Genomic DNA, 15,471 nt, shown 5'->3' with positions numbered 1-15,471 from the left:
AGTCTTTTTCCATGCCAAATAAACAAAATGTCATCTATGTATCTCTTCCATAATTTGATTTTGGATACGTAGTTATGATTTCGCCAAACATGATCGTCTTCCCAGAAGCTCATAAACATGTTAGTATATGCTGGTGCAAATTTAGTGCCCATTGCTGTGCCCTTTACTTGCTGATAAAAATGATCCTTAAACCAGAGTTATTTTTTAATATAAAATGTATTGATCTATTTTGTTTTTTTCCATGCCACTTTTTTCCACATAGTACTTTACTGATTCCACTCCAATTTTATGGTCTATAATTGAGTACAATGAACTCGCGTCTGCTGTAACGAGGAATTCATCCTTCTCCCATTCCACATTTTTCAGTTCATAAATTACACTTATTGTATCTTTGTTTAGGTAAGATTTTATCTTTACTACCTCTGGTTGGAGATGATGATCCACATACTGTGACAGGTTAGCAGTAATTGAGTCGGTACCTGCCACAATGGGCCTTCTAGGAGGATTGCATATATATATTTATGTATCTTTGGCAGAATATAAAATACCAGTAGGGTGGGATTCTCATTAATAATAAACTTCATTTATTTTTCAGTAATTGTTCTATTGTTTAAAAATTGGCTCATTATACAGTACTTCTCATTTCTTTAATAGTTTTCAGACTTGGGTCCCCTCTTAGGAGTTTATACGTATCCCTATCGTTCAGTTGTCTCATTGCCTCTTGTTCATAATTAGATTTATTTATTACAATAATCCCACCACCCTTATCTGCTGGTTTAATTATAATTTGAGTGTTATTTTCCAAGGCTTTCAAAGCTTCTCTTTCTGACTGTTACATTGGGGTGCTTCTTCCACTTTGGTTGGATATTCTCCATTTCTTCGCTGACCAATTTATTGAAAGTTTCTATAAAGCATTACTGCATATGAGTAGGATTAAATGTGGATTTCGGTTTAAATATATCCTTCCTGCCTTTCCCTAAAATGTTTTATGTACCAGAATAATGTCTGGATTAACTAGATCTGATTTCCCAGAAGGAGTACATTAAAATGGTTGATCTCCTGTGTGAAGTCTCCTGTGTGTATTAAGAGATGATTTATGTCTGAAAAATTTCCCGCACTCGGAACAAGAAAATGGCTTCTCTCCTGTGTGAGTTCTCTGATGCCTAACAAGAGCTGATTTCTGTGCAAAACATTTCCCACACTCAGAACAAGAAAATTTCTTCATACCTGTGTGCTGGCGCTGATGAGTAACCAGACTTGATTTCATTGTAAAACTTTCCCCACACTCAGAACACGAAAATGATTTCGCTCCAGTGTGAAGTCTCTGATGTCTAATAAGGTCTGCTCTCCCTATAAAACATTTATCACACTCAGAACACTGAAAGGACTTGTCATCTGTGTGAAGCCTCATGTGTGCAACAAAACTTGATTTATATCCAAAACATTTCCCACACTCAGAACAAGAAAATGGCTTCTCTCCTGTGTGCCTTCTATGATGTGCAACCAGATATGATTTATCCTTAAAACATTTCCCACAGTCAGAACAGGAATAAGGCTTCACACCTGTGTGACTTCTCTGATGTGTAACAAGATTGTATTTCTGTGCAAAACATTTCCCACACTCAGAACAGGAAAATGGCTTCTCGCCCGTGTGAAGTCTCTCGTGTTTGATAAGTTTTGATTTATCTACAAAACATTTCCCACACTCGCAACAGGAAAATGGCTTCACACCTGTGTGAGTTCTCTGATGTGTAACCAGATTGAATTGCTGTGCAAAACATTTCCCACACTCAGAACAAGAAAATGGCTTCTCGCCCGTGTGAAGTCTCTCATGCTGGATAAGTTTTGATTTATCTCTAAAACATTTCCCACACTCGCAACAGGAAAATGGCTTCACACCTGTGTGACTTCTCTGATGTGTAACAAGATTGGACTTCTGTGAAAAATATTTTCCACACTCTGAACAGGAAAATGGCTTCTCCCCTGTGTGATATCTCTGATGTGTAACAAGATTGTATTTCTGTGTAAAACATTTACCACACTCAGAACATGGAAAGGATTTCTCACCCATCTTAGTTGGCTGATGGGTAATAACCTGTGTAAAACATCTGGAATCTATAGGACAGGGAAATATTTTACCTGCTCCAAGTTCTGTAATAGATGTACCAATATCACAGTTATGGGAACATCCTTCAGAAATAGAGAGAACAGAGATCGCTGGATCCTTAAATACTGGTTGTATAATTGGGGTAACAGGGTTTGCTCCTGGAGAATCTTGTCTACCATCATTATCTTTTATTTCACCATCATGGTATAAAATGAGATGTCCTTCTGTGGTTTTCCTGCTTGTGTGTCCATCTGCTGGGTATAAAATAAATGTATGGAAATATGGATGATTCCTGTAAGAAGTTTAATTAAATCTTTATATTTATAACAGTCTTTACATGATTATTCTAATAAGTAGGACGCTTGAGCTGCAGTTTTACATGCCACATTAAAACTTTTGTTGGTTTAACAGAGCTGAAATTAGCTTTCGTATACTAAAGCATTTTATATACATAAATGTAAAGCTGAGAGCACAAGTTAATAGAAAAAGTGGATGTTTGTCTTACCTGTAAAATTATTTTTTTCTGTGTCCATGGGGGACACTGGGACCATGGGTATAGGTGGAGCTGGAGGAGCCTGGGCCCCAAATAGTTAAGGTTTGAGTCAGCAGCAGCACAGGCTCACCTCCCGTACACCAGTTAATACTAACAAAGCCAAGGACAGGGAGTAGAGGAGAGGAGGAAAAGATCAGGAACACAGACAGTCAGTCACAAGGAAGGGTAGAACCCCATGATTGTGTGTGTGCCAGAAGACAACCCCTAGCGAGCCAGGGGAGTGAGGTTGGGTGCCCAGTGTCCCCCATGGACTCAGGAAAAAAAAAAAAAGGATTTTACAGGTAAGACGTCCACTTTTTGCTTTCATCTACTGGGGGACACAGACCATGGGACATCCCAAGCTGTCCTTTTAAAGGGATGGAACGCTCCTGTGCTGTGAGAAGGTCCCATCACTAAGACTAGTATCTCTAGAGGCGAAGGAGTTCAACATGAATCATCTGATGAAGATATAATTTTAGTATAAAGTTACCTGCAACTTCACAGCTTAATGTCAAATCCCACATCCATAAACGTGTGCTATTTCACATGATTTAAAACATATTTGTGCAGTGGTCGTATATATATTGTTACTAGTAGAAAATGAAGATAATGTTATGAGGAGGAAAGTAGGAGACCAATTTGATGGCTCCTAATGTATGAAATACACCAGGGAGTGTGGGGAGGAGACTGGTCAGATCTCTGGGCTGGTAACACACAGTGACGTGAGGAGGAGAGCAGGAGTGTAATAGGGGCTGATGGCTCCTGATGTATGAGATACACCAGGGAGTGTGGGGAGGAGACTGGTCAGATCTCTGGGCTGGTAACACACAGTGACATGATGTGAGGAGGAGAGCAGGAGTGTAATAGGGGCTGATGGCTCCTGATGTATGAGATACACCAGGGAGTGTGGGGAGGAAACCGGTCAGAACTCTGGGCTAGTGTTACAAGTCGCGGTCACGACTTGTCTCCCTCTAGCAGTTTACCTTCTCCTGATGCTGATGTTCCCTCAGTTGCTAGGCGATCTGCACGCCACAGAAGGTCACGTTTTATGCACAGCACGACGTGATTGGTTCCCTCTCCTATTTGTGCACTCTGGCCTTTTGCCGACTCGCCGACTATAGCGTTCCTTTTGGTTCTCTCGGCTCTGCTGCATGGTTAGCATTCTGTGCCTTTTTGCTATATTGTGTCCTGGTTCTCCAGCTGTATTGCCTAGCCAACGGTTTTCGGCTTCCCAGCCACACCAGCAGCTTCCTTGCTGCCACCAGCTCCCAAGCCATTCCATCGGCTTCCCAGCCGCACCAGCAGCTTCTGTGCTGCCACCGGCTCCCAAGCCACTCCTTCGGTTTCCCAGCCGAACCAGCAGCCTCCTTGCTGCCATCGGCTCTCAAAGCCACATCTCCAGTACATCAACTTGTGTTCCGGCTTTCAAGCCGCACCTCAAGTACACCAACTGATGTACCAGCTCTCAAGCCGCACCATCGACTCTTTAGTAGCACCATCAGCTCCTAAGCCGCACCATCGTCTCTCAAAGCCACTACAACAATTTCATCAACTTCTGCTACCGGCTATAAGCCGCACCATCGGCTTCCAAAGCCGCATCTCCAGTACACCAACTTGTGTACCGGCTCTCAAGCTTCATCATCAGCTCCTATTCTTGAAGTGGACGCCTCCGAGATTGGAGCTGGAGCCATCCTCTCCAAGAGAGATTCATTTGACAACAAATTGCATCCTTGTGCTTACTTTTCCCGCAAATTTACTTTGGCAGAATGTTATTATGATATTGGGAATCGGGAGTTGCTCGTGATTAAATGGGCCTTCGAGGACTGGAGACACTGGCTTGAGGGGGCCAAACATCAAGTCACGGTTCTTACCGGCCATAAGAACCTGTCATATATCCAATCGGCCAAGAGACTGAACTCTTGACAAGCACGCTGGGCACTATTCTTCACCCGCTTCAAATTTCCTTATCTCCTTCCATCCCGGTTCTAAAAACATCAAGGCTGACGCTCTCTCCAGGAGCTTTGTTCCAGTGCAGCAGACCACTTGCTCTGACGAACCAATTATCCCGGAGTCCTGCATTCACTGTGCTATCACCCGGAACTTAGCCAGGCTCGTTCAGACCTGTCAGTTGGAATCTCCTCCAGAAAAACCTCCCTGTCTTTTGTTTGTTCCGGAAAGATTCAGGAAGTTGGTCTTACTGGATTTCCACTCTCAACGGGCTTTTGGTCATCCTGGCATTATTAGTAAGACAGTTGAGTTACTCTCTCGTGCAGTCTGGTGGCCTTCTTTGTTCAAAGATGTTCATGAATTTGTCCTGGCATGCGAGATCTGTGCTGGAAACAAAACACCTTGGACACTTGGACAGCCCCTTCTGGTCTGTTGCTCCCCTCTCCATACCCAAAAGATCTTGGACACACATAGCCATGGACTTTGTCGTTGATCTTCCTGTTTCTACCCAATGTTCCGTCATCTGGACCGTGGTGGACCACTTCAGCAAGATGGCACATTTCATACCGTTGACTAAGTTACCCTCTGCTAATGAGCTTTCCGATTTATTCCTTCAGCATATCTTTCGCCTTCATGGTCTTCCGGAGGATATAGTGTTAGACCGAGGAACACAATTTGTGGCACAATTTTGGAGAGCCTTCTGTTCTTCCTTGGGCATCTGCCTCAGCCGTTCTTCAGGTTATCATCCACAATCCAATGGGCAAACTGAGGACCTCATTCAGAGCCGCTCGCAAAATACGAGCGCTCGCTCTGAATGAGGGCGACCGCAAATCTCAAATGAGCCGGCCTCCTGGCCGCTCGCTAAGCTCGCTTTAGCGAGCGGCCAGGTTGATAGCCGCGATGGTCAAATTTGCTTTTAACAACTCGTGTAATTCAGCTTCTTCTGTGTCTGATTTTTCTGTGTCACAGGTCAACATCCCAGAGCAAATTCTTTTAACCTCAGTTTACCAGTTTCGCCTTCTGTCATTCAGCTCCATCGCATTGGAACAAGGTCCATCAAAGCCTTCAGAAGGTCTATCTCCATTACAAGAAGTCTGCTGATAAACATCGGAGATCGTGTATGCTTAAGAAGGGTGACTTGGTTTGGCTCTCCACTAAGAACATTAAGCTTCGCCAATCTAATCAGAAGTTGGGTCTGAGGTTCATTGGCCCATTTCACATAATTTCTCAGGTGAATCCGGTAGCTGTCAAGCTTCAATTACCCAAGTCTCTTAGTATCAACACCTTTCACTGTGCCTTGCTCAAACCGGTCTTCAGTTCAGTCAAGTTTAAGCCCAAGTTTCCATCCAGGCCTGCTCAGATTGTGGTCCGCAGTCACCGCGAATATGTGGTTGAGAAAATCTTGGACTCTAAAATTTCCAGGGGCCACTTACATTTCTTGGCCCACTGGAAGGGCTATGGTCCGGAGGAGCACTCCTGGGTTCTGGAAAGTGCTCTACATGCTCCCAGGCTGAAGAGACATTTCTTCTGGGATTTTCCTGAGAAACCGGGTGCTGGAGGTCCTTCAACCCCGCATCAAGGGGGGGTGGTACGGTTACAAGTCGCAGTCACAACTTGTCTCTCTCTAGCAGTTTACCTTCTCCTGATGCTGTTGTTCTGGTTCCCTCAGTTGCTAAGGCGATCTGCACGCCACAGGAGGTCACGTGGTATTCACAGCACGGCATGATTGGTTCCCCCTCCTATTTGTGCACACTGGCCTTTTTCCGACTGTAGCGTTCCTTTTGGTTCTCTCGGCTCTGCTGCATGGCCAGCATTCTGTGCCTTCTCACTATATTGTGTCCTGGTTCTCCAGCTGTATTGCCTAGCCACCGGTTATCGGCTTCCCAGCCGCTTCCGTGCTGCCACCGGCTCCCAAGCCACTCCATCAGCTTCCCAGCAGCACCAGCAGCTACCAAGCTGCCACCGGCTCCCAAGCCACCCCATCGGCTTCCCAGCCGCACCAGCAGCTTCCGTGCTGCCATCAGCTCTCAAAGCCACATCTCCAGTACACCAACTGGTGTACTGTCTCTCAAACCGCACCATTGGTTCTCAAAGCCACTACAACAATTCATCAACTAATGCTACCGGCTCTAAGCCGCACCATTGGCTCTCAAAGCCACTACAACAATTCATCAACTTCTGCTACCGGCTCTAAGCCGCACCATCGGCTCCTTTGCCGTTCCATTGACTTTTTGCTTCCTGTATCTCACATCATCACTAGATTCCATTGATTATTTGTGCAAACCGCTACTACCCCGAGTATTAAGACCAGGCGGCCATCTAAGTACCGGTGAACGTGTCTAGTTCTATGGGAACAATGGATGGATGTGAGGAGGAGAGCAGGAGTCTAATATGGGCTGATGGCTCCTGACTCCCACACTGTACAGACACTGTCTTCATTAGTCTGTAGTGACAGAGGAGGATGTAGGATAAGAGATTGCTGTAGTGACAGAGGAGGGTGTAGGATAAGAGATTGCTGTAGTGACAGAGGAGGGTGTAGGATAAGAGATTGCTGTAGTGACAGAGGAGGGTGTAGGATAAGAGATTGCTGTAGTGACAGAGGAAGGTGTAGGATAAGAGATTGCTGTAGTGACAGAGGAGGGTGTAGGATAAGAGATTGCTGTAGTGACAGGAGGATGTAGGATAAGAGATTGCTGTAGTAACAGAGGAGGGTGTAGGATAAGAGATTGATGTAGTGACAGAGGAGGGTGTAGGATAAGAGATTGCTGTAGTGACAGAGGAGAGTGTAGGATAAGAGATTGCTGTAGCGACAGAACAAGGAAAATAAGTGACACTGTAGTTAGTGATTATAACTCACCTGTGCTGATAGCTGTAGGGATTTCCTCCTCCTTACACTGATAATCACCCATCACATACGTCTCCTCTTCCTCTTTTATATCTTCTACTTTAAAATAATTCAAGTATTCTGCCTACATAACCCATAATCAATAAAATAACACTTAAATAATGTCTAATTTCATTTATATAGAAGAATATCGGTGAATAAAGTACACAGAGCTTCTCTACAGAACATAAAGTGACAAATCACTGATATTTTGACATTTGGTGAGACCATAAATCCCACCTACCTGATCCTCCTGTGGGACACTGTGATTCTCCTCTGTATAATCCTGGGAATAAAGAGGATGGGGACATCTCTCTGGGGTATTTCTGTTACTGGCTCCATCTGTAGAAGACACACAGCAACAATCATATGTAATCCATGTATTTATCAGATGATGTGTGTACAGTAACCTAACTACTTCCTATGCTATAATTACTAAGTATATAAGGAGGCATCCCTCATATTTTGTGTGGAGTTTGTATATTCTCCCTGTGCTTGCGTGCGTTTCCCCTGGGTACTCCGGTTTCCTCCCACACTCCAAAAATATACTGGTAGGTTAATTGGCTCCTAAATTACCCCTGGTGTGTATGTGTGTGCGCATGTGGTAGGGAATATAGATTGTAAACTCCACTGGGGCAGGGACGGATGTGAATGGCTGAATATTCTGTGTAAAGCGCTGCGGAATATGTGTGTTCTATATAAATAACTGGTAATAAATAATAATAATAAATATTTTCTAACCTTAATGTTACGGTAATACAGCAATAAACAATCAATGGGAATATCAACACAATGAAGCTGTTTAACTAAGGGGATAAATGTCTACAAACAGTGGTTTCACATAATCTAACAGCAAAACTGTGCCAGTGCATGCTGGGATGTGTAACTACTGATGTATGAGATACACCAGAGTGTGTGGAGGAGACTGGTCAAATCTCTGGGCTGGTAACACACACTAACATGATGTGAGGAGGAGAGCAGGAGTATAATAGGGGCTGATGGCTCCTGACTCCCCCACTGGGCAGATGCTTTTTTTTAGTTTTTACTGACAGAACAGGGTGTAGGATAAGAGATTCCTGTAGTGACAGAGGAGGGTGTAGGATAAGAGATTCCTGTAGTGACAGAGGAGGGTGTAGGATAGGAGATGGCTGTAGTGACAGAGGAGGGTGTAGGATAAGAGATGGCTGTAGTGACAGAGGAGGGTGTAGGATAAGAGATTGCTGTAGTGACAGAGGAGGGTGTAGGATAAGAGATGCTGTAGCGACAGAGGAGGGTGTAGGATAAGAGATTACTGTAGTGACAGAGGAGGGTGTAGGATAAGAGACGGCTGTAGTGACAGAGGAGGGTGTAGGATAAGACTGCTGTAGTAACAGAGGAGGGTGTAGGATAAGAGATTCCTGTAGTGACAGAGGAGGGTGTAGGATAAGAGACGGCTGTAGTGACAGAGGAGGGTATAGGATAAGACTACTGTAGTGACAGAGGAGGGTGTAGGATAAGAGATTCCTGTAGTGACAGAGGAGGGTGTAGGATAAGAGATGGCTGTAGTGACAGAGGAGGGTGTAGGATAAGAGATTGCTGTAGTGACAGAGGAGGGTGTAGGATAAGAGATTACTGTAGTGACAGAGGAGGGTGTAGGATAAGAGATTGCTGTAGTGACAGAGGAGGGTGTAGGATAAGAGAGTGCTGTAGTGACAGAGGAGGGTGTAGGATAAGAGATTGCTGTAGTGACAGAGGAGGGTGTAGGATAAGAGATTGCTGTAGTGACAGAGGAGGGTGTAGGATAAGAGAGTGCTGTAGTGACAGAGGAGGGCGTAGGAGAAGAGATTGCTGTAGTGACAGAGGAAGGTGTAGGATAAGAGATGGCTGTAGTGACAGAGGAGGGTGTAGGATAAGAGATTGCTGTAGTGACAGAGGAGGGTGTAGGATAAGAGATGGCTGTAGTGACAGAGGAGGGTGTAGGATAAGAGATGGCTGTAGTGACAGAGGAGGGTGTAGGATAAGAGATTGCTGTAGTGACAGAGGAGGATGTAGGATAAGAGATTGCTGTAGTGACAGAACAAGGAGAATATGTGACTGTTCTGTACTTAGGGCCTGATTCAGAACCGGTCGCAAGCACTGAGCGCTCGCAACTGGGTCGATGGTGGCCCACAGCGCATGTGCACGACGGAGCCGCGAATGCGCGAGACCCGGCTAGCGACGGGCAATCCGTCGCTCCGGGTCTCGCACCAAAGGGGGCGAGCTGTCGATGTTGAGTGACAGCTCGCCCCCTTTGGTGGGCGGGCCGGGGTGTGGCTGCCCAAACAGAGGCGTTCCCATGTGAACGCCTGCCGTTTGGGGGCAGCCCCACTGACATCACGAGTGATGTCAGTGGAGAGATTCCAGCTCTGTTAGAGACGAAATCTCTCTGGGACTTGCGGCCACGAGACCCTACCACAAGGGTCTCGTCGCAAGCCCGATGGTCGCGATGGTCTTGACCATCGCGACCATCAACCGGTCCTCTCGCTATAGCTGTGGGTGATCACCCACAGCTATGTGAGCGGCCAGGAGGCGGCACAAAAAACCCCCCAAAAAACGCCCTGATTCAGAGCGAGCGCTCTTTCAGAGCGTCCGGCTCTGAATTAGGGCCTTAGTGCTTATTACTCACCTCTGCTGATAGCTGTAGGAATTTCCTCCTCCTTACACTGCTGATCACCCCTCACATACGTCTCCTCTTCCTCCTTGATATCTTCTACTTTAAAATCAGTCAAGTATTCCCCCTAAATAACCCATAATCAATAAAATAACACTTAAATAGTGTCGGATTTCATTTATTCAGATTAAATAGACAATTATCAGTGTATAAAGCACACAGAGCTTCTCTACAGAACATATAGTGACAAATCAGTGATATTGTGACATTTGGTGAGACCCTAAATCCCACCTACCTGATCCTCCTGTGGGACACGGTGATTCTCCTCTGTATCATCCTGGGAATAAAGAGGACAGGGACATCTCTCTGGGGTATTCCTGTTACTTGCTCCATCTGTAGGAGACACACAGTGACTGATTACATTGTACATAGGTTAATGTATACACATTCCTCCCACCACACTAGAATGTAAACTCTCAAAGACAATGTCTAATCTACCCTGTATCTCATATCCAATGTCGATGGTGCTACGACTCCAGTCACAGTGTGGAGTTTACTACAGACGTTTGGGAGCGGAGACGGAAAGTGGCTTTGGAAATAGTAGTGTTGCTTCCGTTTTTGGGGCGTGACGAAACTAGCAACTATGTCGCCAGACGCAGATTCTCTGGCCCCAGCAGCTTAGGTGTGGCGGTCGTTCTGAGCAACCTTAGGCTAGGTACACATCTAAATGACCGGCAATCTTGCCGTTGGTCGGTGCGATTTACCTATGCCCCAGACCATGCAAGATTGGCGGTACACATTACCCGATGTAATAAACGAGGTATCGTTCCATCTTCCATTACACTGCACAGCCCCGCATACGATATTGTGTGATTGACCATACCGCATGGCCAATCGACTAGCGGGAGCTCGCAATTGGGCATAAACACTGCACAATATGCCAGATTTGTCCAGAAAAGACAAATCGGCCCGATGTCGTGCAAGTGTGAAATGCCTGATGATCGCAATGTGGATACGAAGCTGCGTCTTTGGGCGCAAGGAGCGGATCAGAGAAGCCGGCAGTGGGGGTTTTATACAAAAGACGTCTCCTGTAGCATTAGCAGAAATACTCAGATCTGCTGCTACCGAAGACCCAACAGCGACCCGGGCTGTGTCCACCTATGAATCAGGCCCTCTGCTATGTACTTAGTGATTATCACTCACCTGTGCTGATACCTGTAGGGATTTCCTCCTCCTTATACTCCAGGACATCACCTGTATACTTTTCTTCTCCTTCCATATTCTCTACCTTAATATCAGTCAGGGCTTCACTCTAAATATTCCAATAAAACAGCACAGTAAGATACTCCAATTTCATTATTAAACAGCAGAATATGAGAAGAGAAATATATAGTGATGCTACAGGTCCTTGGGTTACATGTAAATATACCAACATGACTGTCTACTATTTATATGAACGGTGAGAGCCCTTATAAAAAGAAGCAGCATGATGTTGTACAATGATAGCTGCTCTATGCTATACTAGTAGAATATCAGATTCCACCTACTTGATCCTCCTGTAGGACACTGTGATTCTCCTCTGTATCATCCTGGGAATAAAGAGGACGGGGACATCTCTCTGGGGTATTTCTGTTACTGGCCCCATCTGTAGGAGACACACAGTGACTGATTACACTGTATATATGTGATTATCAGATGATGTGTATATAGGTGGTCCCATAGCTGCTCTCCCCATTACAATAAATGACAGGCTCCTCTTACCCAGTGATGTGAGGGGCCGGTGATTCTCCATCATCACATCCTTGTACAGACCCCTGTGTCTTTCTATATACTCCCACTCCTCCATGGAGAAATAGGCAGCGACGTCCTCACACCTTATAGGAACCTGACACACACAATGATACAGTCATCACCCAGACACATCCCCTGGTGTTACTGTATAATGTCCCATTCCCAGCAGTCACCTCTCCAGTCATCACCAGGACACATCCCCTGGTGTTACTGTATAATGTCCCATTCCCAGCAGTCACCTCTCCAGTCATCACCCAGACACATCCCCTGGTGTTACTGTATAATGTCCCATTCCCGGCAGTCACCTCCCCAGTCAGCAACTGAATGATCTTGTTGGTGAGTTCCAGGATCTTCTGGCCATTGTGCCTCTCATGTATCAGTGAGTGAGGTGGAGGCACCGTGATGGGGCTCTGGGTCCTGCTCAGTCCTAATTATACACAGGACAACTCTCACTGTGCAACTGCTAAATACAGATGTGTCCGCATACATCTAGCCTCAATACGCCAACCGATGCGACTTGCCTGGCATGAGTGAGCCGGGTCCTGTGCAACTCTGCTAGCGTCAGACGGCTTTCTTTTTTTTTTGCCGAAAATGTGTCTAACTAGCAATGCAATGTGACTAGGAAGCACCAGCAGACTGTGCTAGTTAATTTGATATGCAACACTTGTATATCTGTGTTCACACGAGTCTGTATATGAAGCACAGAACGTAGAATAAAAAAAGCTGTGGCCTCTACATTGTAGCACTTAGCATACAGATTCAGAGACTCCGTCTCACTGGTGCATCCTAGTTGCATCGCATTACAATTTAGACGCATTTTCGTTGCTAGCGTTTTGGTGCTACTGCAGCAAAGACGTGTCTTGTAGTCACTTCAGCCCATAATCTAACAGTTTATTTTCAATTATGCCAGATATACAATTGTGATGGTTCCTATTTGAATAAAGCTCACTATTACTTATTATAGGAATTTCCCTGTCTCTCTTCTAATTCATACTGCTTCTGGGACAATGTGATCCTTAACTATCTGTTCATATTCCAACTTTAATTCCATTTAATTGCCACCAACTATATATTCTGAGGATAGTTTATGCCTTGTGCTAGCCTGTGCTTTTTAGAGCGTTTATCATTTCTGAGTCATTTATATATATTTTTGCAATAAAATGGGAGTTTGGTTCTTACTTGATAAATCCTATTCCCTGAGTCCATGGGGGTACCATTATATGTTGGTTATAGGTGGAGCTGGAGGAATCCGGGCACCAATCGGTTATGTTTTGTACAGCCCGGACTCCTCCTCCTTCACTATTCCCCTCCCATTGCCTGAAGCTTTCAGTTATTACATAGCCCAAAGGACAGAGAGTAGGAGAGGTAGAGGAGGAAAACCAGACTCACCGAACACCCACACTGATAGGGAGTGCAGAGGCCTGGACTGCCAACACCCTGGTGTCTCGAGGAAAGCCAGGAGCGTAAGGGCGAGTGTCCAGTGTCCTCCATGGACTCAGTGAAAATAATTTATCAGGTAAGAACCAAAATCCCATTTTCTCTGAGTCCATGTGGGACACTGTAATACATGGACATCCCAAAAATGTCTCTTTAAGGAAGGGAACAGTCCCGGGCTCCGCGAATTACCAATCACACTAACCTAGCGGAACCTAGGTGAAGGTGTCAATTTCTAGAAGCGAAGGAGGACCACAAAGTAGGACTGGAAAACTGCTATACCGAGGTTCCCACATTGCCCCTAGAAACCAAGTGAGCAGGTCAAGCGGGCCACCAGTGAGTTCGGAAGAGGCAATCACAAAAAGAGATTCCCGACGGAAGATAAATCTAATCAGACGGGTCATCCTCTGCTCGGAGGCAGGCCCACACCATTTGTAGATGGAATATTATGAACAAGTGTCTGCTCCTCCTAAATGTGGGACCGGTCTACAAGAAATATACAGAGTCCCCGCACCACTTCCAAAAATCTGCAGGACGCCTGATATTTCCGCTGATCCACCGCAGGAAGAGTCAGCACCACTATGGCACCTAGCGAGACGGCATGGCAATAAGTGTAACATTCTGTGATTGTAACGGTTGCCATCATACAAGTATGTGCTTAATGGTTCCCATATTTCTGGCTTCGTTTTACTGGGGCAGTCTCCTGTGAGTACTTGCTTCCTGTATGTGGACATCTGACTCTGGGTACAACTGTATGTATATTCTATTGTTTTTCCTTGTCATGGAATTGGTTATATACTGTGTTTAACTGATTCCTAGATATTTTTTTCTCTATTCTTTGTGATTTTAATTAAAATACCACATATCAGTGTGCTGGGAGCTGTGTTATCCACTATCATATATCACTGTACAGTCCCTTCTCCCCTATATAATAATAATACCATATATCAGTGTGTGCTGGGGGCTGTGTTATCCCTTATCATATATCACTGTACAGTCCCCTCTTCTCTATATAATAATACCATATATCAGTGTGTGCTGGGAGCTGTGTTATCCCTTATCATATATCACTGTACAGTCCCCTCTCCTCTATATAATAATACCATATATCAGTGTGTGCTGGGAGCTGTGTTATCCCTTATCATATATCACTGTACAGTCCCCTCTTCTCTATATAATAATACCATATATCAGTGTGTGCTGGGAGCTGTGTTATCCCCCATCATATATCACTGTAAAGTCCCCTCTCCCCTATATAATAATAATACCATATATCAGTGTGTGCTGGGAACTGTGGTATCCCCTCTCCCCTATATAATAATAACATGTTATATATTACCTCTGCCTAGTTCCCGAGAAACAGCCTCTCTCTCTCTCATCTGTCACATGGGACAATAAAAACCCGCCCTGTCACATGACTGTATGGCTTCGTCCCCTCCGTAGCGTCCCTTGTCACATGGGGAAGGTTGAATGGCTAGATAAAATCAGCACTTTACTCTCTGGATGACTATAACAAAATGTCCGAAACCGTCTTCCCTGAGTACAGTTACACTAATAAGAACACATTGTGTTACTCTAGTGACAATATTATCACTAGTAAGACCACATGCAGGTTATGTCTGTATTATCACAGAGACAAAGTATATTATACCTCCATTGATAGTCACCATCTGTACTACAAGCAAATGGCCGCCGGTATCTAGCAGCACACGCACATTTCCCTTAGTGGTTACACAGTACTATTAGGAATGGATACGTAATTATAACATAAGCATAACATCACACTAGTCTACAGTAACAGATCAGAGGGACCCCCCAGCCCCAGGCTCACCCAGCACAAAGGGGGCTCTCAGGATCCTGTGACTCTTCTTACAGTGTATGGCAGTAACAGAATATTACTATATCACTATTATGTTATTATATACATGATTTTATACAGGTTGTATGTTATAATTTGTATATTTATTATATCTATGTTGCTCAGCACCTGAAGAGAATTTTTGTCACAGACGAATCCTTCATTCTTATACTGTCTACATCTTTATCCTTACCTTACGTATTTAATAAAACAATGTTAGTATCCAATTTAAATATTTTTACTGCAATTACATTTGCCAACCTGTGGCTCTCCAGCTGTTGTGAAACTA

At 44.7% G+C, this 15,471-nt stretch overlaps 1 protein-coding gene across 1 annotated transcript; it reads right to left on the bottom strand.

Moving 5' to 3' along the window:
• Nucleotides 1-553: 553 nt before the first annotated feature.
• On the bottom strand, nt 554-14,710 carry LOC148500782 (uncharacterized). Its single transcript, XM_088451350.1, has 9 exons — nt 14,664-14,710; nt 11,861-11,984; nt 11,647-11,744; nt 11,303-11,411; nt 10,395-10,492; nt 10,115-10,226; nt 7,715-7,812; nt 7,444-7,555; nt 554-2,361 (listed from the first exon to the last, which is right to left on the bottom strand). Exons 2-9 carry the CDS (start codon nt 11,943-11,945, stop codon nt 1,043-1,045), a joined length of 2,031 nt encoding a protein of 676 aa, XP_088307476.1. The 5' UTR covers nt 11,946-11,984; nt 14,664-14,710; the 3' UTR covers nt 554-1,042.
• Nucleotides 14,711-15,471: the final 761 nt, after the last annotated feature.

Source organism: Taudactylus pleione, unplaced genomic scaffold, assembly GCF_031769625.1.
Source record: "Taudactylus pleione unplaced genomic scaffold, aTauple2 ptg000547l, whole genome shotgun sequence".
NCBI lineage: Eukaryota > Metazoa > Chordata > Amphibia > Anura > Myobatrachidae > Taudactylus > Taudactylus pleione.
The sequence above is the reverse complement of the archived record's forward strand: the minus strand, read 5'-3'. Positions and strand labels throughout refer to the sequence as shown.

Coding starts and splice junctions, on each gene's coding strand:
- LOC148500782 (XM_088451350.1), bottom strand. CDS start 11,945: ATGGAGGAGTGGGAGTATATAGAAAGACACAGGGGTCTGTACAAGGAT. Junction 11,745..11,860: donor CCGGCCCCTCACATCACTGG/GTAAGAGGAGCC, acceptor TGTCTCCTACAG/ATGGGGCCAGTAACAGAAAT. Junction 10,227..10,394: donor GTGTCCCACAGGAGGATCAG/GTAGGTGGGATT, acceptor TGGGTTATTTAG/GGGGAATACTTGACTGATTT.